This window comes from Suncus etruscus, chromosome 10 (assembly GCF_024139225.1).
Source record: "Suncus etruscus isolate mSunEtr1 chromosome 10, mSunEtr1.pri.cur, whole genome shotgun sequence".
In the NCBI taxonomy this organism is placed as follows: Eukaryota; Metazoa; Chordata; class Mammalia; order Eulipotyphla; family Soricidae; genus Suncus; species Suncus etruscus.
In genome coordinates this window covers 87734080-87758458 of record NC_064857.1, presented here as the reverse complement: position 1 = coordinate 87758458, position 24379 = coordinate 87734080, and the positions used below count along the sequence as shown (strand labels likewise).

The 24379-nt window shown below is 40.9% G+C and overlaps 1 protein-coding gene and 1 non-coding gene across 3 annotated transcripts; one reads left to right on the top strand and one right to left on the bottom strand.

The window, feature by feature from the left end:
• Nucleotides 1-227: 227 nt before the first annotated feature.
• ADAL (adenosine deaminase like) lies at nt 228-22763 on the bottom strand. 2 transcript variants are annotated; one of them, XM_049782508.1, is made up of 10 exons: nt 22554-22763; nt 22055-22185; nt 20860-20920; nt 15202-15289; nt 12289-12370; nt 8470-8596; nt 7468-7548; nt 2832-2970; nt 1803-1903; nt 228-613 (listed from the first exon to the last, which is right to left on the bottom strand). In XM_049782508.1, the coding sequence occupies exons 1-10, from the start codon at nt 22611-22613 to the stop codon at nt 419-421; spliced, it is 1065 nt and encodes a 354-aa protein (XP_049638465.1). In that variant the 5' UTR covers nt 22614-22763; the 3' UTR covers nt 228-418. The 2 variants fall into 2 exon arrangements, with proteins under 2 accessions (XP_049638465.1, XP_049638466.1); XM_049782509.1 differs by lacking the exon at nt 22554-22763 and having other exon boundaries at nt 21999-22180.
• LOC126021143 (small nucleolar RNA SNORA51) lies at nt 9291-9424 on the top strand. The gene has a single exon (XR_007499752.1). It is a non-coding gene; the product is annotated as a small nucleolar RNA SNORA51 (small nucleolar RNA).
• Nucleotides 22764-24379: the final 1616 nt, after the last annotated feature.

Here is a 24379-nt window from a genome sequence, read left to right as displayed (position 1 = left end):
TGGAGCCAGCGAGGTGGCGCTAGAGGTAAGGTGTCTGTCTGTCTTGCAAGTGCTAGCCAAGGAAGGACAGTGGTTCGATCCCCTGGCATCCCATATGGTCCCCCCAAGCCAGGGGCAATTTCTGAGCGCTTAGTCAGGAGTAACCCCTGAGCATCAAACGGGTGTGGCCAAAAAAAAAGAAAAGAAGTTTGGTTAGCAGAAACATTCTAAATGGCTTCCAGTTAGCAGCATAGAGTAAGCTATGTAAAGCCTCAGAGCTCTTTAGACAATTTAAGACATAATTACTCAGCACCTGCCATAAGGTGCTGTTGATGGATCTCAAGATGCTTGCTGTTTCAAAGGGAGCAATGAATGGTTTACTAAATGGAGGAAGATCTTGGTTGCAGTTCATACTTGCAAGTAGTTCATCTCTGTACAGTTAAAAATGTAATACTTTGGGCTTCAGATAATTCCACTTCTTCTTCAGCTCAGACTTGGTGCCATCAGAAGCAAAGATGTAGTTGATGGACTCATAAGACAAATCCCACAATTGAGATTGGGTCAAATGAAATGTTTCAGCTGCCAGTTTGTACTCTTGAGAAAGGCTTGTTGCAAAAACGCCCTTATCATCTGTCTGCCAATGTAAGCAAAAACATTTGAAAATGGTAAAGGAAGTTATTTTTAAAATTTTTTTGTTTATAATTTATTTTCCTATTTGCCATACTTCTTTCAAGAGTCTAAGCAGAAGCCCCTACATCATCCATATATGGCTATAACAAACCATACTTAAAATTATCCTGAAAGGAAAAATAAGGCTGGGAAGATTGTTCAGAGGACTGAAGTGTATACTTTGCATAAGTGTACTCTGGGTTCAATCCCCAACACTATATGGTTCCCTGAGTACTGCCAGGATCAATCCCCAAGACAAACCAAGAGTAGCCCTGTCAAATGTAACCCTCAAACTAGCATCAAAAGAAAAAGCTCTTCAATTATGGCTGCATATGAAAATTTAGGGAGCTTTAATATATAAACAGAGAGCCAGGAAAAAGAATAGGGTTCAGGAGTTCACATGTCTTAGATATTGGGCCTTGGGTTTAATCCCCAAAACTAAAAACCCCAAGCAGCACTGGGTAGTCCTCAGCACTGAGCAGCAGTGCACTGTTGAACCCAAACACTGAACTATTTGTCCTGGTCAGTTCCCAACTCGTAAAGCGCTGGTTGAGTTTCAAAAAAAAAAAAAATTTCCATGCCAAGGATTCACTTCAGATAAAATTTAGTCCAATCCCAAAAGATGAGTGCTGGGCAAAAGACTTTTTTGTTTGAAGTTTCAGCAAGTACCTTTAGGATAGAGTTCCCAAAGTGGATAATAGGGGCCGGAGAGATAGCATGGAGGTAAGGTGTTTGCCTTGCATGCAGAGGGTCAGTGGTTCAAATCCCAGTATCCAATATGGTCCCCTGAGCCTGCCAGGAGCGATTTCTGAGCACAGAGCCAGGATGTGCAGAATGTGACCCAAAAAAACAAAACAAAACAAAAAGCCAAAAGTGGACAATAAGGCCTCTGGGAGATCCTAGTATACTCCAGTGGGTGATAATGGTAGAGTTCAGGGGTATGGTCTGAATAGGTAGGCCAAATAAATTCAGAGCCTGGTCCAGAACCTTTTCCCATAGAACCAAATCTGTCATTTTGGTCCTTTGCAGCTTCTTTGGCCCCAAATCCCTTCAAAGACCTATATCTGGGAATGACACTCAGCATGTAAGGCAGTCAGTTTCCTAGTGAGCCTCTAACTTAAGTTGGGGACTGAAAATAAACATTTCACACTTACACAAATCACAGAAGGATGCCCAATGCTATACCAGAATCCAAAATGATGCTGATCGTAAGACGGAACTGTCTGACATTTTATGTTTGACGTCAAACAGAGTTCTAGATTAAAAGAGGAAAATATAATAAGTCAATACTATATATATTATATAGATATATAGTATATAGAATAGTATAGTGAATACTTTGAATACATAGTATTCACTAAGTAGATACATAAGAAATCATCCCAGAGAAATCTTTCCAAACCATACTAATTATCAGTAGTTTATTACAAAATTGACCTTTTTCACATGTGAAAACTTGCAATTAGTGTAGCTGTGCAGGAAATAGCCATAACCTACTGGTAGCAACTGACCGCAACAGAAAAGCCATGTGCTCCTTTTAGCAAAAAAGAAAGAAAAGGAGTATAAGCAGTCACTGTGAAGAAGCAGGGATAAGTGTCAGAAGAACCTGAGTGGGTAATAATACAAGGCAAGTGCCCTACCTGCTGTACCATTGCTCTGGTCCTATAATTCTTTTTTTTTTTTTTTTTTTTGGTTTTTGGGCCACACCCTGTGACGCTCAGGGGTTACTCCTGGCTCTGCGCTCAGAAGTTGCTCCTGGCTTCTTGGGGGACCATATGGGACACCGGGGGATCGAACCGCGGTCCGTCCTAGGCTAGCGCAGGCAAGGCAGGCACCTTACCTCCAGCGCCACCGCCGGGCCCCTGGTCCTATAATTCTTAATCATTAAGTGAAGATTACACATTTTAGAACACTGATCTGGTTTAAGCCATTCAAAACACAAGATCATCATCCTATTCCTTTAATAACAAGTTCCAGGAGGTAGGTAAGCAAGACAAGTAAAGACACTACTCTCACCATCTAATGAAAATTAAAGCAGTATGCAAACATGCATGCATTGTTTTAATTTCTATATGGCATTTATCTCTTTTGATATCTCTAACTATAGATTACACACTGGGTTTTGGGGGACTGGATGAAAAAGGTACAGGATTGTCTGAAGGATCTGAAGCCCTGAATCTTACCCAGTGGTATCTGATGATGCCTCACGAAATCTACTAGTTGCAGAGATCCTTCCTCAGAGGAGTTGAGAAATGTCCCATGGCCAATTCTGTCAGGAAGAAGATTCAGGAGTGCTTGTGTTTCTTTGGTTTGGTTTGGAATCTCAAAAAAAGGAAAAAGAGGTGTTATCTCTTCAGTGGTTTCTTTTTCTATAGCAAGCTACTTTATCCCCCAGGAAGTTAACATGTTCTAGAAAGTTTAATTACTTACCCCTTCTCATTTATTCCCTATTCTTTTAGACTCATCACAATGATAGCAATAATTATAGACTCAATATCAGTAATAAAAACCAAGAATCTTGTGCCTGTTCACAGAAATTCTCCTTTAAACCTTGCAAAAATCTTAAAAAGTATTAAGATGAAGAAATTTAAGCCCAGAAAAATCAAGTAGCCCAAAGAACAGATAGAATGACTACAATTTTCCCTTACATGCAGAGTTCAATCCCTAGTGCTGTCACGTGTCAAATGTGATCCTATCAACTGCTGACTGTGATCCCATGTCATACAAGTCATTTCACACTGCAATACATTTCTGTGAAACCCTCAGTAAGCATGTGTGCCAAAACCAGTTAAACGAGTGCTGCCTCTGTGAGCACTATGATTCAGAATGCTGCGCACTACAACTCTTGATGAGCACCATTGCTGAATGTGGGAGCACTATAGTTTGGGGGGAGGTGTTCATGTGCACGCTCACAACCCAAGTCACAGCAACAACAAAAGCAATAAAGAAAAGGTGTGGGGGAGGAATGATGTGAAGGGGTTAAAAAACAAAACTTTTAGGGCCAGAGCAACAGTACAACTGGTAGAGTACTTGCCTTATGCAGCTGACATGGGTTCTATCCCAGCATCCTATATCATCACTCAATCCTGCTAAAAGGGATCCCTGAATGCAGAGAGCCAAGATTGCTGGATCTGACTCCAAAAACAAACGAAACCAAAAGCTACTAGAATTTATAAAATAAAAACGCCATACCTCAATGTATATGTGCTCTGTGTTGTATATGTTTATATATATTAAGAAATATCGTTGGGGCCGGGCGGTGGCGCTGGAGGTAAGGTGCCTGCCTTGCCTGCGCTAGCCTAGGATGGACCGCGGTTCGATCCCCCGGCGTCCCATATGGTCCCCCAAGCCAGGAGCGACTTCTGAGTGCATAGCCAGGAGTAACCCCTGAGCGTCAAATGGGTGTGGCAAAAAAAAACCAAAAAAAAAAAAAGAAAAAAGAAATATCGTGGGGCCGGAGAGATAGCACAGCAGCGTTTGCCTTGCAAGCAGCCGATTCAGGACCTAAGGTGGTTGGTTCGAATCCCGGTGTCCCATATGGCCCCCGGTGCCTGCCAGGAGCTATTTCTGAGCAGATAGCCAGGAGTAACCCCTGAGCACCACCAGGTGTGGCCCCAAAACCAAAAAAAAGAAAAGAAATATCGTATAACAAAACTATAAGGGTTAATTCTGGGAAGCAGAACTGAAATAGAAAGGGGATGTTTTATTTAAAAAAAAAAGTTGTCCTAATACTACTGTGAAAGATATGTAAGCCATTATGGAAAAAATGTGTTTTTAATCAGAAACTTTCTTTGACTTGCATGTTATATTATTATATCAATTATATTATGTTATGTTATGTCACTATATTATGTTATGTTAGTTTACCTCATTATATTAATCAATTTTGTCTCTTGAATAAATTCTTACAATAAAAAAGAAAAAAATTTGTCCTAAAAAATACGAAAACAAAAAAATAAAATATTTGTTCTGGGGCCAGAGATATAGCACAGTGGTAGGACATTTGCCTTGGATGTGGCCAACCCAGGACAGACCCCAGTTCGATTCTTGGCATCCCATATGGTCCCAAGCCTGCCAGATGTGATTTCTGAGTACAGAGCCAAGAGTAACCCCTGAGCACCGCTGGGTATGGCCCAAGAACCGTCCCCCAAAATTGTCCTGGGGCCAGAGTGATAACTTAGTGGATAGGTGTTACACAAGGCCAATCCCTGGCATTCCATATGGTCCCCAGAGTGTATCAAGAGTGATTTCTGAGCACAGAGCCAGGAGTATCCACTGAGTGTTGCTGAATGTGCCCCCACAAAATTGTCCTATTAAATTTTTCTTCTGATATAGGTCACTTTTGTAGCAAAAAATACAAAATGTTTTTTCAAAAAGTTGTTCAAGGTTGGCCTTTAAGCTGATAACCAGCAGTGGCAGGATGGGGAAGTAGGGGAATGGGAGGAAGTGGTAGGCTAGAGGTGAAGAAAGGATAGTGGTGGAAGGTCTTGGGTACTCTGGTGGTAAAGGTGTAGTAACTTTGCACATCAAAACCGTAAGTTTCAGCAAATTGTAATTATTACCTAAACCACAGTAAGTTTGGTTTTTGGTTTTTTGTTTTTTTTTTGTTTTGTTTTGTTTTGTTTTGGTTTTTGGGCCACACGCAGGGGTGCTCAGGGGTTACTCCTGGCTGTCTGCTCAGAAATAGCTCCTGGCAGGCACGGGGGACCATATGGGACACCAGGATTTGAACCAACCACCTTTGGTCCTGGATCGGCTGCTTGCAAGGCAAACGCCGCTGTGCTATCTCTCTGGGCCCAAGTTTTGTTTTCTAAAATGGTTGTAGAACTTGGAGCTGAAGAACAGTACAGTGAGCAAGGCACTTATTTTCCATGAGGAAGACCTGGGTTCCATTCCCTGGTCTCCTGAGCACCACTTACTAGGAATAAGTCCTGAGCACAGATGGATATGGCCCAAAAGCAAAATAAAAACCAAAAGGTAAGAAACTAGGTAAAGCCATCTCTAAAGTGAGGGAAAATGTAGTGAAGTTCCTTTGTCTCAGTGCATTTAAGAAAGTCACTCTTTTCAAGCCAGTGTCTGTGCATCATCTCTTTGTACTCATGCTACCAAGAAAGTGAGGGCTCAATCAACTGATCTCCCTGATTAATCTTATAAAATAATTCCTTTCTTGCTAGCAAATGTGATATGCTCAGAAGTCATTCCAACAAGTGAGAGGAATTGATGTTTGTCTTAATGCAGCTTGACAATAAGATTGATGAAATTCATAGTTTTTCTAGCAACATGTTTAGTTATCTTGTTTTTACTATTTGGGTCTCCCCATCAATGATAGGGCTAAGCTGTACTACACTAGCAGTGATCTGAAGGGCACTCATGGTGCAAACCCAGCACCCTCTGCATGCTAAACAGTTCTTTGGCTTTCTCCCTGGCCTTTTGTTTAGCTAATGTGGCTATATCATAATTCAGCAGTCACTCTCAGGAACTACAGAACATAAAAACAGGCATATGGGACTAAAGCAAGTTATGCTTTTTTTGTTTTGTTTTTTGTTTTTGTTTTTTGGGCCACACCCATTTGATGCTCAGGGGTTACTCCTGGCTAAGTGCTCAGAAACTGCCCCTGGCTTGGGGGGACCATATGGGATGTCGGGGGATCAAACCACGGTCCTTCCTTGGCTAGCGCTCGCAAGGCAGACAACTTACGTCTAGCGCCACCTCGCCGGCCCCAAGTCATGCTTTTATGACTTCAATTTTCTTTGTTTGTGGGCTACACCTGTATTCAGAGATTACTCTTTACTCTGCACTAAGGGATCACTTCTGCAAGGATTTAGGGACCATATGAGATTCCATATCACATAGGCATTACTTCCTTCCTTCCTCCTTTCCCCTCCCTCCTTCCTTTCCCTTTCTTCCTTTTTTCCCTTCCCTCCTTCCTTCCTTTTTTTTCTTTTTGGGCCACAGTCTGTGACACTCAGGGGTTACTCTGGCTATGCGCTTAGAAATCACTCCTGGCTAGGGAGTGAACCATATGGGAACCATATGGGACGCCGAGGATTGAACCAGGTCTGTCCTGGGTCTGCCGAGTGCAAGTCAAATGCCCTATCACTGTGCTAATGCTCTGGCCCCACCTTCCTTCCATTTTCTCCTTTCATTCCTTTCCTTTCTCTTTCCTCACCTCCTTCCTCCATTTCTCCCTCCCTCCTATCTTTTTTTTTTCTCAGCCACACCCTGCAGTGCTATATGGGGGACTATCTGGGGTACCAGGAATCGAACGTGGGTCGACCATGTGCATATTGTTTGTTGTTTAAAATACTCTTCCTTCGGGCCCGGAGAGATAGCACAGTGGTGTTTGCCTTGCAAGCAGCCCATCCAGGACCAAAGGTAGTTGGTTCGAATCCCGGTGTCCCATATGGTCCCCCGTGCCTGCCAGGAGCTATTTCTGAGCAGACAGCCAGGAGTAACTCCTGAGCACAGCCGGGTGTGACCCAAAAACCAAAAAAAAAAAAAAAAAATACTCTTCCTTCAAAAAATTTTTGCAGGGCTGGAGCAATAACATAGCGGTAGGATGTTTGCCTTGCGCGTAGCCAATGCTGGACAGACTTTGGTTTGTTTCCTGGCATCCCATATGTTCTCCTGAGCGTGCCAGGAGCAACTCCTGAGCACAGAGCCAGAAATAATCTTGAGCGCTGCCAGGCGTTATATCCTTCCCTCCTCCAAAATAAGAATTTTTTCCAGACTGGATTGATTTTTAGTCACTTACAAATGATCCTGTTATTTTCCGTTGTCATTTACACTCTCAATCATATAGTACTTCTTTGTTTTTACCTCTGAAAGATGTAACGCCAACTTTAAGCCTGCTTTTTTGGCTTCTAAAAGAGGTTCCAAGAAGTCTTTTGCTTGTCCTGCCTTGAAAATAAAAGTTAAATTGAGAATTCATGAAAAATTTAATTAAAAAAATTTTGTGTGTGTTTGGGTCACACACAGCTGTACTCAGAGCTTTCTCCTAGCTTGTCAGTACTCAGGGATCACTCCTAATGGCTCTCAGGGTACCATATATAGTGCAGGGGATCAAACCTAGGTGGAGATAAGTGCCTTACCATTGTGCTATTTTGTCCAAAGCCAGCCTTTCTTTTGGGGAGGCTACACCTAGCAGTCCTCAGGGGTTACTCCTGGCTCTGCACTTAGAAATCAATCCTAGTGAGTATGGGAGACCATATGGGATGCAGGATATCAAACCTGGGTCAGTTATATGCAAGGCAAATGCCCTACCTGCTGTACTATTTCTCTAGCCCCAAGGCCAGCCTTTCTTACAAGATACATTATGAGTTCTTTTTTTTTTGTTTTTGTCTTGTTCTTGTTTGGAGCCACACCTGGTGGCACTCAGGGATTACTCTTGGTTCTGCACTTAGAAATTATTCCTGGCTCTGGGGACCATATGGGATGCCATCATTTGAAACCAGTTGGCTGCGTGCAAGGTAAACTCCCTATCACTCCAGACCTAAATCCTAGCCATAACTGTTAGAGATTCATTGTATATGAATTTTTCTGCTATTAATGTAGAATGGTACTACTTATGTACAATCTTTGAAGGAATAAAGAAAATAATAGACATGCAAATCTTTATTTCTTTAAAGGAGAATTAATTTTTTTTGTGCAAAACCCTGGATGAGAGTAGATGTTACATTCTCATCATTGAGGACAGAACAGAAATTGATTTACAAGAGGCTCTATAGAATCTCTCTGGAGTGTGAATATTCCAAGCTAATCTTCATTCCATAAGCTGATTCTACCTTTTAGAAATAAAATTTATTTAGAAAAATAACTTACAGCAGGGGCACCACTGAGGTCAACACCAAGAACTATGTCCTCTGCAGAAAGAAAAAACTCCTGTGCAAGTTTAATAGCCTCCTTGGCTACTGAAGGGCCACCTCTCCTATCAATTGCTATCAAATACCTTTGATAAAAGAAAAACAAATGAAAATTAATATGACATAAAATAATAATCTTCTCAGAAATGATAACATGTTAGGAATTATCCTAAAAGATCCCTCTTACTGTGCCAGATCAGAAGAAACCAAAATTATAAGCATCACATATCTTTTTTTTTTGGTTTTTGGGTCACACCCGGCGATGCTCAGGGGTTACTCCTGGCTGTCTGCTCAGAAATAGCTCCTGGCAGGTACGGGGGACCATATGGGACATCGGGATTTGAACCAACCACCTTTGGTTCTGGATCTGCTGCTTGCAAGGCAAACACCGCTGTGCTATCTCTCCGGGCCCAGCATCACATATCTAATCATTGTTCAAATGTCAAATTGTCCATGTTTTTGTTCATGCATGTTTTCTGGCTTGTCTGATTCAGGATCCATATAAGATTCACACATTGTTTTGGTCAATGTATTTCTCTTAATCTATAGCTACTTCCTTTACTCCTCACCTTCTACAATTTATTTTCTTGCAATTTATTTTTTGATAATCTGATTATTTGTCTAACTAAATTTCACATATCAGAATTTTGCTGACTGTAGAAAGCCTGTCTAGAATACAGGCCAGTGTGAGGTGGGGAAGGACACTTGGGATATTGGTGATGGGAATGTTGCACTGGTGAAAACAAATAAAAAAAAAAAAAGAAAGAAAAGAAAAGAAAAGGCCTCCCAATGCTTACCACAGGCTGTGTTCTTTACACTGACTGTATAGAAAGAGGAGGTACAGTAAATGCTCCCCATATACACCTCAAACCTTAGCCCTTTGCCTGGTCTGTATTGTGAATGGGGGGACAAAAAAAAAGAATTTTGCTGACTGAATTCTTACAGTGTTAACATGTTTTATTATCTCATATTTTATATTAATTGGTAATAATATCTAGTTTGAGTTGAATCAGATCAATTCTTTGTTTTCAAGAACCTCTTGCTAGTACTCAGGAAGCCTGGGCCTATCTCAGCAATATTCAGTTAACTAGGCCAGGCAGATCAATGCTAGGTCCAGTAAGATGTTGCTGCTTGGGCCCAGCACTCTTGAGGGCTTTCAGGGAAACCTGCACTGCTCGGGGTCATAAGCTACTAGACACTGAAATTGAGATTTTAATAATATCTTTATTTAAGCACCTTGATTACAGACATGATTGTAGTTGGATTTCAGTCATATAAAGAACATCCCCCCTTCACCAGTGCCACATTCCCATCACCAATACCCCCAATCTCCCTCCTCCCCCACTCCTGCCTGTATTCAAGACAGGCATTCTGCTTATCTCACTCATTGACACTGTCACCATAGTTGTTAGTGTAGTTATTTCTCTAACTACACTCATCACTTTGTGGTGAGCTTCATATTGTAAGCCACTCCTTTCAGCCCTCATTTCTATTGTCTCTGGGCATTATTACAATGTCTTTTATTTTTCTTCAAACCCATAGAGTGAGACTATTCTGTCTATCTCTCTCCCTCTGACATTTCACTCAGCAAAATAGATTCCATGTACATCCATGTATTGGAAAATTTCATGAATATAGGTGTGAGGTATTTTTGAATTGTGTTTTTGTGTCCCCGTATATCCCTAGGAGTGGTATAGCTGGATCATATGGGAGCTCAATTTCCAGTTTTTTGAGGAATCTCCATATTGTTTTCCATAAAGCTTGGTCTACATGGCATTCCCACCAGCAGTGAATAAGAATTCCTTTTCTCCCCACATCCCCACCAGCACATATTGTTCTTGTTCTTTGTAATGTGTGCCAGTCTTTGTGGCATGAGCTGATACCAATTGTTGTTTTGATTTGCATCTCCCTGATTATTGATGATGTGAAGCATTTTTTCAAGTGTCTTTTGGTCATTTGTATTTCTTCTTAGACAAAGTCTGTTCATTTCTTCTCCCCATTTTTTGGTAGGGTTAGATGTTCTTTTCTTGTTAAGTTCTGTCAGTACCTTGTATATTTTCAATATTAGCCCCTTGTCTGATGGTTATTGATAGTTTCTTCCATTCTTTCGGTGGGTTTTGTATTTTAGGCATTATTTCCTTTTAGGTGCAGAAGCTCCACAGCTTAATATAGTGACACCTGTTTATCTTGGTTTCCACTTGTTTGGAGAGTGCTGTTTCCTCCTTTAAGATGCCTTTAGTCTCAATGTCATGAAGTCTTTTACCTAGTGTTGTTCTATCTATATATATTATGGTTTTGGGTCTGATATCAAGGTCTTTAATCCATTTGAATTTGACTTTTGTGCATGGTGTTAGATGGAGGTCAGAGCTTGCTGTTTTGTAAGTGGCTGACCAGTTGTGCCAACACCACTTGTTGAAGAGGCTTTCCTTCCTCCATTTTGCATTTCTTGCCCCTTTGTCAAAAATTAATTGATTGTATATCTGGAGCACAATCTGAGACCCTAAATTCAATTTGAAGTTTACATCATCATGAGGGGTTACAAAATTGGTAATATTCTAGGGGCCAAGAGATAGCTCAATAGCTGGAGTGCATGCTTTGCCCACAGTATCACAACAATTTCTGAATACCACTGGGAATAACCCAAACACTATGCTCAGTAATCCAAGAGCATCACTGAGTGTGGCCCCAAACAAATACACACAGACATTGATAATATTTTAATACTACCATGTATCTAATTGCTAATACAAGTGCATAAATTAGAATTTGACAAGCAATATGGAATGCTGAGAAGTATCTGAGAAGTTTTGTTTTGGGGCCACACCCAGAAATGCTTAGGGGTTACTCCTGGCTCTGTACTCAGGAATCACTCTTGAGTACATGAGTACACGGTGCATGGGGGACCATATGGAATTCTGGGGATCAAACCTCGACCAGCTATGTGCAAGGCAAATGCCCTATCCACTGTGTGATAACACTGGCCTCTTTCACTTTTTTGAGGAGAAGGGCTGCATTGGGCAACACTCAGGGGTTACACTAGGCTCTACTCTACAATTAAGAATCAGTCCTAGAAGATTTAGGGGACCATATGGGATACAGGGATTGAACTGAGGTAAGCCCTCAGTTACTCTTGGCTCTGTGTTCAAGAATCATTTATGGCAGTGTTCAAGGCACCATATGGGATGCTGGAGATCAAATCCAGGTCAGCTGTGTGCAAGGCAAAGGCCCTATCTGCTATACAACTGCTCCAGCCCCAGACTTGATCTATCTGAGAAATAGAGATCAGATGTGTAATAATTTTCCTCTGAAATGTTAATTGGCCAAAAATCAGTTACTGGTTGATAAGTCAAATTCCATTACACCAGGTAGAGAGCTAGCTCAACTTGCTGGAGCACATATTTCACATGCATGAGATCTGGCATTGATCTCTAGCAATGCATGGTTCCCAAGGGACTACCAGGAGTGACTCCTGAGCACTGAGCTTCTGATTACTTCTGGGTGCTCACATACCTCTCATCCCCCCAAAACAGTAAAACTTCATATTCTAGGTTGGATTTGGGTATGGGTTTTCTTGGGTGGGGTGTCACAAACAGCAGTGCTCAGGAGTCTTCCAGCTCTGCACTCAGAAATCACAGGTGGTGCTCTGGGGACCATATGGGATGCTGGGAATCAAACCCAAGTCAGCTTCTCACAAGGCAAGTGCCTTACCCATTGGAAATCTCTCTGGCCCACATTCTAGTTTGTTCAATGATGGCTTCTAAGATCCAAATCGTCTTACCTAACATCTATGTCCAAGTTTTCTTCTTTGGATTGTTTTATGCCTTCAAGTACAGATTCCACATAAGTCTTTTCAGTCATTCCTAGAAAGCACACACACAAAACAAATACAGAAAGATCATTAATTGTTCCTTTCAACACTGCTATCCCTATATGAAAAAAGCATTTCTATTTTGATTTGGTTTGGTTTGGTTTTTTTGGGGACCACACCCGCAACACTCAGGGGTTATTCCTGGCTCTGCGATCAGAAATCACTCCTGGCAGGCTCAGGGGACCATATGGGATTCCAGGGATCGAACCTGGGTCCATCCTGGATCAGCAGCATGCAAGGCAAATGCCCTACTGCTGTGCTATCACTCCGACTCTGAAAAAAGCATTTCTAAAAAAGAAAAAGAAAAGGAAAAAGCATTTCTACTTTATATAGTAACAGAAGTGTTGTGAAAGAGAAATAAAACGAATATATTTTAGTGAAATTGAAATGGCCCTTATGGATATATTTTAGTAAAAGCTAGTTATATTTTAATAACATTTAATGATAAATAACTTGAAGATATATAAAATATAAAGTCCTCCTAAAAATTATTCTTGGGGGTGCAGGAGAGATAGCATGGAGGTAAGGCAAACATTTGCCTTGCATGCAGAAGGACGGTGGTTAGAATTCCGGCATCCCATATGGTCCCCCAAGCCTGCCAGGAGCGATTTCTGAGCATAGAGCCAGGAGTAGCTCCTGAGTGCTGCCGTGTGTGACCCAAAAACCAAAAAAAAAAAAAAAAAAAAAAAAAAACAACTTAGGGTGCCTGAACAATAGCATAGTAGATAGAGCATTTATGTTACACTGGGTAGGGTGTTTGCCTTGCACACAGCTAACCAGGGTTCAGTACCTGGCATCAGATATGGTCCCTGAGCCTACCATGAGTGTAACCCCTGAGCACTGCCAGGTTAAAAAAAATGGCCGTATACCATTAAAAAAAATAATAATTCTTAGATTTAAGAGACTAAGTTACTCACACATTCTATACAACTTTAGATGCTCCTTGAAAAAAAAACCAGATTAAGTCCTATTATAAGGCCTATTCTTTTAAAAAATAAACAAAACAAATCTCTGTTAGCAAAATATTTTTCTGCTGATTTAGAAAAAAAATCTTTCCCCCGAGCCTGTCAGAAGTAATTTCAAGTATAGATAGATCCAGAAGTAACTTCTGAGTTGGATGTGGCCCCAAAATAACAAAAACAAAACCAAAAACTATTATACCTATTATAAAACTATTGTAAAATACTTATGTACTTTTTGACTAGAGATCGAGGCCTGATAAGATCTTTAACTGGAATCAGAACAAATCTAGGGAAGACTGGATCACTTCTAGGAGAACGAAAACCAGGGAAGGAATGTCAAGAAACAAGATCATCAACTGATCCCAACCCTTCCTCTTGGTAATCACCCTAGCAATGGGCTCTTATCTATTTAGAAAGCCCATGTGAGACAGTTTGGGGGAAGCCTTATATAAATCAATTCGGAACAAAGGAGATGCGCACAGTACCTCTGAATAAAACCTGTTTTTACGTCACTGCTCATTTTCTCCTAAAATTCTTTTCTGTAAGGGAAGGCAACAGACCTGAAAAGCCTAGGCAAGGACTAGGACTGACTTTCCTTTCCTGCAAAAAGCAATTCCTCGATTCAGCCCGAGTCCATGGTTCCATGAGAAATCAGGTGGCAGGGATCAACTCCCATGCAAGTGGATGTCAGGTGTGACTTAATGGCCGCCTCATGGGGCTAATAGGACTTGAGTGCAATATAGGGGGCTCACCACAGACTGTACTGGTCCTAGATCTCCTAGCATTTTCCCTTCTCAGGGCTGCTACCTCTCTCCTCTGACTTCATATAAGTCACCCAGAGACCTCTACCAGCATCACCAGCATTAAAATGATCATCATAAAATACAATTCTGTACTCAGTGAAACTGTCACAAGTGCCCTTGATGCTTTTAAAGTTTAGCTTTTTTAAGACAGTGCACCTGTAAATAGCCTAGTGATTTTCTTTTTTTCTTTTTTCGTTTTTGGGTCACACCTGGCAGCGCTCAGGGGCTACTCCTGACTCTACGCTCAGAAATCGCTCCTGGCAAGCTTGGGGAACCGTATGGGATACCGGGATTCAAACCACCATCCTTCTTTCTGCAAGGCAAACGCCTTAACCTCCATGCTATCTCTCCGGCCCCAGCCTAGTGATTTTCTTGGAGTAAGAACAACAACAAATATTTTTTTGTCATACATGGTGGTGCTCAAGACATACTTCTGGCTCTCAGGATCACTCCTGGCAGGCTTGGGGAGCCATGTGGGATTCCAGGAACTGAATTTGATTATTGTTTGTTGTTATTATTTTGTTTTTGTTTTTGGCTCTGCATGCAGAAATTACTCCTGGCAGGCTCAGGGGACCATATGGGACTATGGGAATCGAACCCGCGTCCATCCCAAGTGGGCTGCATGCAAGGCAAACACCCTACCGCTGTGCTATCTCTCAGGCCCCAAGGGACTGAACTTGTATGGCAGGTACTCTACCTTCTATACTATCTCTTCCGCTCCTTGACCTGACTTACTAACTTAAAAATAACTCCCTCACTAATAATCCACACCATTAAGTTACAACAGATTTTTCTTTTTAGGCTTCACCCAGCAACACCTAGGAATTATTCCTGGCAGGCTCGGGGGACCATATGGGATGGCAGGAATGGAACCCAGGTTGGCTGCATGCAAGGCACAAATACCCTACCCACTGTGCTATAGCTCCAACACCAGACTGGCCTCTGATTTGATGGTGATGTAGTAGAAAAAACTTCATCTTTTCTACTTGCAAATGATAAATTGTAAAAACATATGAAAAACATTCAATATATTTTTTGAGAAGCTGATTAAATTCTACCTGTAGCATTTTCTCTTCTGGGTGTGCTCCTAAGTTCCAGGTACTTGACACCATCATCTGCAAATTCTTTAATGACATCTTTTGTAACCTGATAATAAAAGCAGTGTACACAAGCATATGTTAGTGTAAGGGTACAATGAATGTGCCAAGTGCTGAAGCTTTATTTCATTCATTAAATTTGGTTTTCAGGGCAAACTGGAAGTCTTCAACAAGGTTAAATAAACTGCTATCACACTGCTCCTGAGAGCCAGGAAAGAATAGTAGCTTCCATTACTCCTCTCAATCCCACTCATATTCAAATCTGTAATCATCCACACCTTTTGCTACCTTTCCCTCCTTTTATCCATCTTAAGTATTTGTGATCAAACAGCAGATTGAAAGCAATATATTATGAAAATATATTATGAAAATATATTATGGTGTTGCAGAGGGACATTGGATATAATAAATTAAATGATCAGGCATTCGTGATGTACCATTTAAAGTTATGGGTTAAATTAATTAAGAATAAGTATTTTTCAAGGTATTCTTCAGACACTACTCCCAAAAGTACTTAGAAAAAATTATTTTTGGGAAAGAAAATGGGTGAAAAATTTTAAGTAAAACTAATTGCAATACAGTAGGAATTTCAACCATCTCAAATTTACTAAGTGGCAGAGTAAATGATAATATAAAGCTGAAGACATGTTTTCCTTTATCATTTCTAATCAAATTAAGAAGAAAAAGAAGACACTACTCCCAAAAGTACTTAGAAAAAATTATTTTTGGGAAAGAAAATGGGTGAAAAATTTTAAGTAAAACTAATTGCAATACAGTAGGAATTTCAACCATCTCAAATTTACTGTGGCAGAGTAAATGATAATATAAAGCTGAAGACATGTTTTCCTTTATCATTTCTAATCAAATTAAGAAGAAAAAGAACCAGTTCAGGGATGATGTGACAACCTATCTTAGTCTTCCTAGTTGGTATACTAACCTTAATCTATTAGGCCTTTGTGACATGAGCTTGTAAATGCAGTGTCTTAGCAAAGGCGGAAGAGGGCTGGCCGGACAATGCATAGAAGGGAGGCACAATGTTGGTGAAATTATTGTACGCCAAGGCTCAGACTCTTCTTTTTATTTTAGACAAATGCCAAAAAATAATTTATATAAATGTAATGGGTGGCTTGGATTCACTGAGGGTTTAGAGAACCAGTCTCAAGCACCTAGACAGCTCAGGATAATGCAATCCAAAGCCAATGTATTATCTTGCAGCCTCTGGGCATCACCATGTCTACTGGGCCTCATGGCACTACTACTCCCAATATGTCCCTAGACTGTTAGTACCACCACCACCACCACCACCACCACCACCACCACCACCACCACCACCACCACCACCACCACTACCACCACCACCATAGGGTAGGCCTTATCTCTGTGGGTTGAGGAATATGGATCTTGCCACTGTTACAGAACTAAATAAATTCAAAGCAAACAACTCTAAAAGCATGTGAGGGACCAGAGCAATAGCACAGTGGGTCAGGCATTAGACCCCAGGGTTTGATCCTGGTCATCCTAAATTGTCCCCCAAGCCAGCCAAGAGCAATTTTTGAGTGCAGAGCCAGGAATAACCCCTGTGCGCCACCAGGTGTGGCTCAAAAACCCAAAACCCAAAATAAATAAATAAAAGCATATGAGACTAACATTTTGTTAATCTGTGCATTGACAATGAATGATATGAGGGTGTTAAATGAAAATCCTTCTTAAAGACTAAAGTGGTCATATCTACCCACCACTCTTCTCCTGGAGATGAAGTGAAAAAAAAAACAACAAAAAAAAAAAAAAACAGATGATAATGGCAAGAATGAAAAAAGAGCAATGGAAACAAAATTTATCTAGTCACAGTGAACTGATCCCTATCCCATGTCCAAGGACATGGTTCTGAAAAGAGCATTTAAGTTTTTCGCTCCTATGCTCTGGACTTAGAACATCTACTCAAGTTCTTTCTTCAGTTATAATCTGAAGATACAGTAACAATCAGTTAACATTTCCATCTATTCAAAAGCTGCTTCTTTTTTGTTTGTTTTGTTTTTGGGCCACACCCAGTGATGTACAGGTGTTATTCCTGGCTCTGAACTCAAGTATTACTTCTGGTGATATATTCAGGGGACCATATAAGATGCTAGAAATTTAAAGTCATGGTTTAAATTTAAACTCATGGTTACATGCAAGGTAAACACCTAACCATCTATTGTTCCAGCACCTCTGTTTCTTGAAGATATGGTAAAACTAATGTTGATGTATTGCAGTTGGACTTGGACACACCCTTGGAAAATCCCACTGTGACAGTTGGACGTTGACTTTACCCCTGGACACACCCCTTTACATGCTGGGTATAAAAGGAAAAATTTGGACAATTGTAGGGAGGCCCAAGATAGCGACCACAGCAGTGCCTGCTGGTCTGCGGGGGGCCAGAGATAAAGCATAGAAGAGATGCTGCCTCCTTTGTATCTATTCCTTTCTCTTTCTTTTTGAACTAAGGCTTCCCCAGCCACCTCTAGCCAGTGAATTTCTATCCATCTCTCACTTTCTCTCCCAGAAACCCTTGGGCAGCAGTAGCAGGCCTCAGACTCCAGGAGGAATAAAAAGTATACATGGTTACTACTTCTCTCTCTCTCAATCCTTGGTGGGTGGTCGCTACATGTTGGCATCCCTGGGTGGACACGAGCTCCCTCACCCAGCAGCCACGCTCCCTGGTCCCTGCTGGCCTTGCCACACAGGCCCAGGCAGTCTTAGGCCTTTGCAAATGGCACCCGAACAGGGACTTGAACCCTGGACCCTCAGATGTCAATCTCAAATAACAAAGGATGTGGGTTCTGGAACCAAATAGAAACAGTCCATTCTGCCACTTACACTTTATGAATGAACTGAACAAGTGATACCTAATCTCTTTATACCTCAAGAGTTTGTTTTTGGGTGTTCTCTCTCTCTCTCTCTCTCTCTCTCTCTTGTTTTTTTTTTTTTTTTTTTGGATTTGTTTTTGCTCAGAAATTGCTCCTGCCAGGTACGGGGGGCCATATGGGATACCAAGATTCGAACCATCATCTGTCCTGGATTGGCTGCATGCAAGGCAAATGCCCTACCACTATGCTATCTCTCCAGCCGCAAGAGTTTGTTTGTTTGTTTGTTTGTTTTTGTGGCTTTTTGGGTCACACCCGGCAGTGCTCAGGGGTTACTCCTGGCTCCATGCTCAGAAATTGCTCCTGGCAGGCACGGGGGACCATATGGGACGCCGGGATTCGAACCGATGACCTTCTGCATTAAAGGCAAACGCCTTACCTCCATGCTATGTCTCCAGCCCCAAGAGTTTGTTTGTCTTTAACTCATCTGTGTAAAGGGAATAAAAATGCCTACACCTCAGAAAGTATTCTAAATAGTTTATCTGGCAAATATACGAGCTAATATTGTTATCTCACTCAGATTCCAATCTTAGTGAGATTATATGAAGGTCATGTGACTGTTAAGTGGTGCCTATTCACTCAGACCTATATATCTATAAACAATCTCTTGCTTATTCCCACAAGTTGTTAATTAACTATATGTAAATGTTATTAATTTCTAAGGCATATCCTTGGTATCATATATTTTCCAGTAGCACTGTCAATTACAAAATCTTAATTTCATTTTAATAAAACTTTTCCCCAAATTTGAATGAATTGATAAATATGGCTTTATAATACTTAAGGAGTATAATACATTGGGAGTACTAAACACTCAGAATCTAAAATTTCACCAGTTTTGTTCTAGGCAGCTAAAAATCTCCCAAGCAATACTACTAATGCCTTTTCTTTTTTGTTTTTTTTTTGTTTGTTTGTTTTTGGGCCACACCCGGCATTGCTCAGGGGTTACTCCTGGCTATTTGCTCAGAAATAGTTCCTGGCAGGCACAGGGGACCATATGGGACACCGGGATTCGAACCAACCACCTTTGGTCCTGGATCGGCTGCTTGCAAGGCAAACGCTGCTGTGCTATCTCTCCGGGCCCTACTAATGCCTTTTCAAAGACATATCTGTCTGTGGTTAAGCTTTTTGTTTTGTTTTGTTTTGGGGTCACACCAGCAGTGCTCACGGCTTGTTCCTAGCTCTACACTCAGGTAATTAGGAGTGTGGCAGGTTCAGGGACCATATGGAATTGAACCCAGGTTAGCCACATACATAGTGCCCTACCCTCTGTATTTCTCCAGCCTGGTTAAACATTTCATCTGACAATATATATGTGAAAAGCTTGATCAGATTTTCTTCTTCTTACTTTTTTTAAAAATATCTTTATTTAAGCACCATGATTATAAACATGATTATAGTTGGGTTTCAGTCATAAAGGATATATATATTTTGGTTTTTGGTTTTTGGGTCACACCCGGCAGCGCTCAGGGGTTACTCCTGGCTCTGTGCTCAGAAATCGCCCCTGGCAGGCACAGGGGACCATATGGGATGCCGGGATTTGAACCACCATCCTTCTGCATGAAAGGCAAATGCCTTACCTCCACGCTATCTCTCTGGCCCCTTTCTCATATACTTTTTACAGTGAATTTGGCCTTTTGATAAGAGCTGATAGGCAAACATCGTACTTTACTTTTGTAGAGCTGCTATAAAAAAGAAAACATTAAGGATAGATAAAGGTTAAGATGCTTGCCTAGCTCTGAAATAAAATCAATAATCTACTATAAAAACAAGTCTGAGGGGGCCGGCGAGGTAGTGCTAGAGGTAAGGTGTCTGCCTTGCAAGCACTAGCCAAGGAAGGACCGCAGTTCGATCCCCCGACGTCCCATATGGTCCCCCAGGCCAGGGGCAATTTCTGAGTGCTTAGCTAGGAGTAACCCCTGAGCATCAAACGGGTATGGCCTGAAAAACCAAAAAAAAAAAAAAGTCTGAACAAAATATGCAAATAAATACAAAAATCAGATAGCAGATGATCAATGAAAAGTTCCTGTTAATATAAGACATATTCTCTTCAAATCTCTACAATACCAATTTCGGCTACATTTAGACTTTAACTGCAGTGGCAACCCTAATTCAAATCCTGGTACCACACATTATTTGGTCCCCTGAATACGTAGTTGTAGCCCCTGATCACAAAACCAGATGTGGTCCTTGAATTTCACCTGGTGTTGACCCCCTTACCACCTCTCCCCCATTTACCCCCCAAGAAAGAAAACCCTTTTCATAAGATACTTATTTGGGGGAAATATTGGGAAGTATAGGGTCATGCCTAGTGATGCTCAGGGACTACTTCATACTTTGTGCCTGTCAGGGAGATCAGGACATAATGCAATGTCTGGGGAGGGGTCATACTTGAGTCTCATGCATATAAAGCAAATAAAGACACTGAGTTCTCATTCTTTTTTTTTTGAGGAGAAGCGGGAGCCCAAACCCAGCAAAGTACAGGATTACTCCTGGAGGTGCACTTAGGAATTACTCTTCATATTGCTTGGAGAACCATATGAAATGCCAGGGATTGAACCCAGGTGGACCATGTACAAGGCAAACTCTCTACCCAATGTACCATCATTCCAGCCCACCTCATCAAATTTTTGATAAAAGCAACAGATCATCTGCAATAACGTAAGGGCATACATTAATACTTTTCAACCATTCTGAAAATCCATTCATTGCTCACCAACAGAATATCTTCAGGGCTAGTAGTAACCTGATGAATAATCTGAAACATCTGGAAACATCTACAACAAAAAAATCAAAAGTGTTAATATAGTCTATTCATAAAATTTCAAGAAAAACTCATTAAGTTGAATAGATCTAGAGTAATAGTAATTATATACTTAAAATAATCACATTAATTTAATTGAGGAAAAAGTTACAAAAATTATTCAAATTTTCATAGCTCTTGAAAAACAATCAAATGACTAAAAACTATTATGACTATATTAGAAAGATTACATTTGGGGGACAAGGGGTTAGGCCACAACTGATGATACCCAGGACCTATTTCTGGTTCTGTGCTCAGGAGTAAACCCCAGTGATGTTTTTAGGAGATGTGATTGAACCAAATCTCTGATCCCAGATATTTTTATCTGGGAAATAATAGTTCCCCTACTCTACCTATTTGTTGGTAGCAGCAATCAATAGAGAAAAATGTATGCTTTTATTTTTGAGTAATCTAAAAATAATTCTATTGAAAGGCTAGAAAGAGGATGATACTGGGTTAAAGCATGTTGCACGTGGCTGAGTCCCCTTTGATCCCCAGGATCACATGGTCCCCCAAGGATCATTCTAAGATGCAACCTTAGAAACCCTAGCACAGCTGGAGTGATCCAGGTAACTCCTCACAGGATAACACCTACGCTGTACCACATCCTCAGTCAAGGCCCTTGTGCTGAACCATTGGCCAGCCTGGTTGGGTAAGAATAGGCAAGAGAAACCCCCACCTTAACCCCACGAAGAATATTCCAATATCATATAAATGTATAAACAACACAAATGTCTAAAAATACTGTTAATAGCTGGAAAAATGCTCTATTTCAAGTTACAGTCTCTATACCTAAAGAATACCCCATACCTTTATTAGAATCTGAATTCTTTTTTTTTTTTTTTTTTTTTGGGTTTTGGGCCACACCCGTTTGATGCTCAGGGGTTACTCCTGGCTATGTGCTCAGAAATCGCCCCTGGCTTGGGGGGACCATATGGGACGCCGGGGGATCGGACCGCGGTCCTTCCTTGGCTAGCGCTTGCAAGGCAGACACCTTACCTCCAGCGCCACCTACCCAGCCCCAGAATCTGAATTCTTATTATACTACTTACAATCTCAAAATAGTGACAAGAGGTGAAAAAAAACTCACAATCTCTCCCAAACTCACTCATCTAAAGTTCTTTTCTTTCTCTTGTCAATCACAGTCATATGATCGTTAATTTTAAGACCTGGCTTCTTGGCTATTAATTTCTTCATAGTCTTAGAACTAATGGATCCATTCAAGTGGGCATGAAGTTCCTAAAACAAGAAAAAACAATAAGAACTTATCAAGTGGGGCCAGAGTGATAGCACAGCAGTAAGATGTTTGCCTTGTACACAGCCAACCTAGGACAGACTCGAGTTCTATCCTTGGCATCACAAATCGATCCTCAGCATCCCTGAGCACCACCAGGTGTGGCTCAGAAAAAAACAACAACAAAACTTAACAAGTATCTACTATATTCACAGCTAAGTGATGTCTATAGTTGGGAAATAAATTCCTATCAGGTTTAACTATATAACTTTGAACATTTATTAATTTTACCTATCATATTTATTTTTGTGAAGGAAAAAACACAAGTCAGTATAATCAGCAACTATTGAAGAATTATGTGATAAATTCTCACCACTTTAGGTAATTCTGTGTAAAATGTGCTCAATGGCTGTTGTTCCTCTGCTTCCATCATGATTATGTCAGAATAAAATCTCTTCAGAAACTCACTTTTTGAATGAAAAATATGATATATTTCAGACAGAAGTCTTGTGGTCTTAAATTTCCTTCAGATTTTCCCAAGTCCACACATTCTGGTAAGATTATCTGTAGCTTTAGGCTCTACTTTACCTATTTAAACAAATGAGAACATTTTCAGATACTGATAATGAAATTTATTATTTATTTTTGCTAATTTATTCCTCAAAAAAGAAAAGTCCCTCCAAAGTTAACTTAAGTGAGCTAACAATTTGAACCAAAACCAGAAAAAGGCTTCAAGCTGATAAAAGATAGATTAAAACCTATTGTTTTGTTTTGGGGCCACATCCGGTAGTGCTCAGGATAGACTCCTAATTGTGAGTTCAGGGATCACTTCTGGTAGGTTCAGGGTATTATTGGGGTGCCAAGGATCAAATCTGGGTCGGTGTGTACAAGGCCCTACCTTGTACCTTGTACCTTGTACCTTTGTACTATCACTCTGGCTTTATAAAATCCAATATTTTGAAGAATATATTCCTTACCTATTAGCATTTTCTATATAAATATATATAATTATTATACTTAACTATAAATCTCTGTAACAAGAATTTTTATAGTACCCATTTGAGTATTTTTAAGTTATTTTTTTAATTGCTTGAGATATATAAAGGGAGAACAGAGGCATTTTGGCCTATGAGATATATGGCAAAAAATAAAATTAAAAGGGGAAGAGTTTTTCAGAAATTAGAATTTTTCAGTAGATTACCTCAAATAAAATTACTACTAAAATAGAAAAGAAAAAGAAATATTAGTAAGGGGACACACACACACACACACACACACACACACTGAGAGAGGTGGGGAATGTTCCCTGCCCTGCTGAAGTCTTGGCAGCTGCATAAACACCCCACCCCACAACACAGCCACACCAATGGCTCAACTTCACTGCTTTTCCACTGAAAAGACCTAACCACCCAAAACTCCAGGTTTGGGGACTGAGATCTCTAAGATCTTTCTGGAGTCAGAGCAGGCACCTCCCCCCTCCCACCCCCCCTCCCAGTTCCCTTATGCCTTCATACCTCCTGAAACTCCAGCAGCCTTACCCATAACCCACAGCTGCCACCATATCAGCTCTTCGGTCCAGCTCCACAGATCCTCGAAATACTTGAGGGCAAGACTGCATAAGCGGCAGTGCAACACATCCATTATTTTTCAATATTGACATTCCAGTAGGAATGCATCAAATTAGATGTGAAATTATCATAGAAACCACCTAAGCTCGTCAAAAATAACAACAGAATGCTCAACTAGCAAAACCAGTTTCAATGACTTAATGATCCCACTGAAATATGACAATTTTCACATTTTTCTATTCTCTCCTCTCTCTCTCTCTCCTATCTCTCTTCTCTCTCTCCTCTCTCTCTCTCTCTCTCTCTCTCTCTCTCTCTCTCTCTCTCTCTCTCTCTCTCTCTCTCACTCTCTCTCTCTCTCTCTCTCTCTCTCTCTCTCTCTCTCTCTCTCTCTCTCTCTCTCTCTCTCTCTCTCTCTCTCTCTCTCTCTCTCTCTCTCTCTCTCCCCCCCCCCCCCCTCTCTCTCTCTGTTTTTGGGTCACACCTGGCAGCGCTCAGGGATTACTCCTAGCTTTGCACTCTTGGCAGGCACGGGGGACCATATGAGATGCCAGATTTCGAGGCACGGGGGACCATATGAGATGCCAGGTTTCGAACCACCGACCTCCTAAATCAGCTATGTGCAAGGCAAATG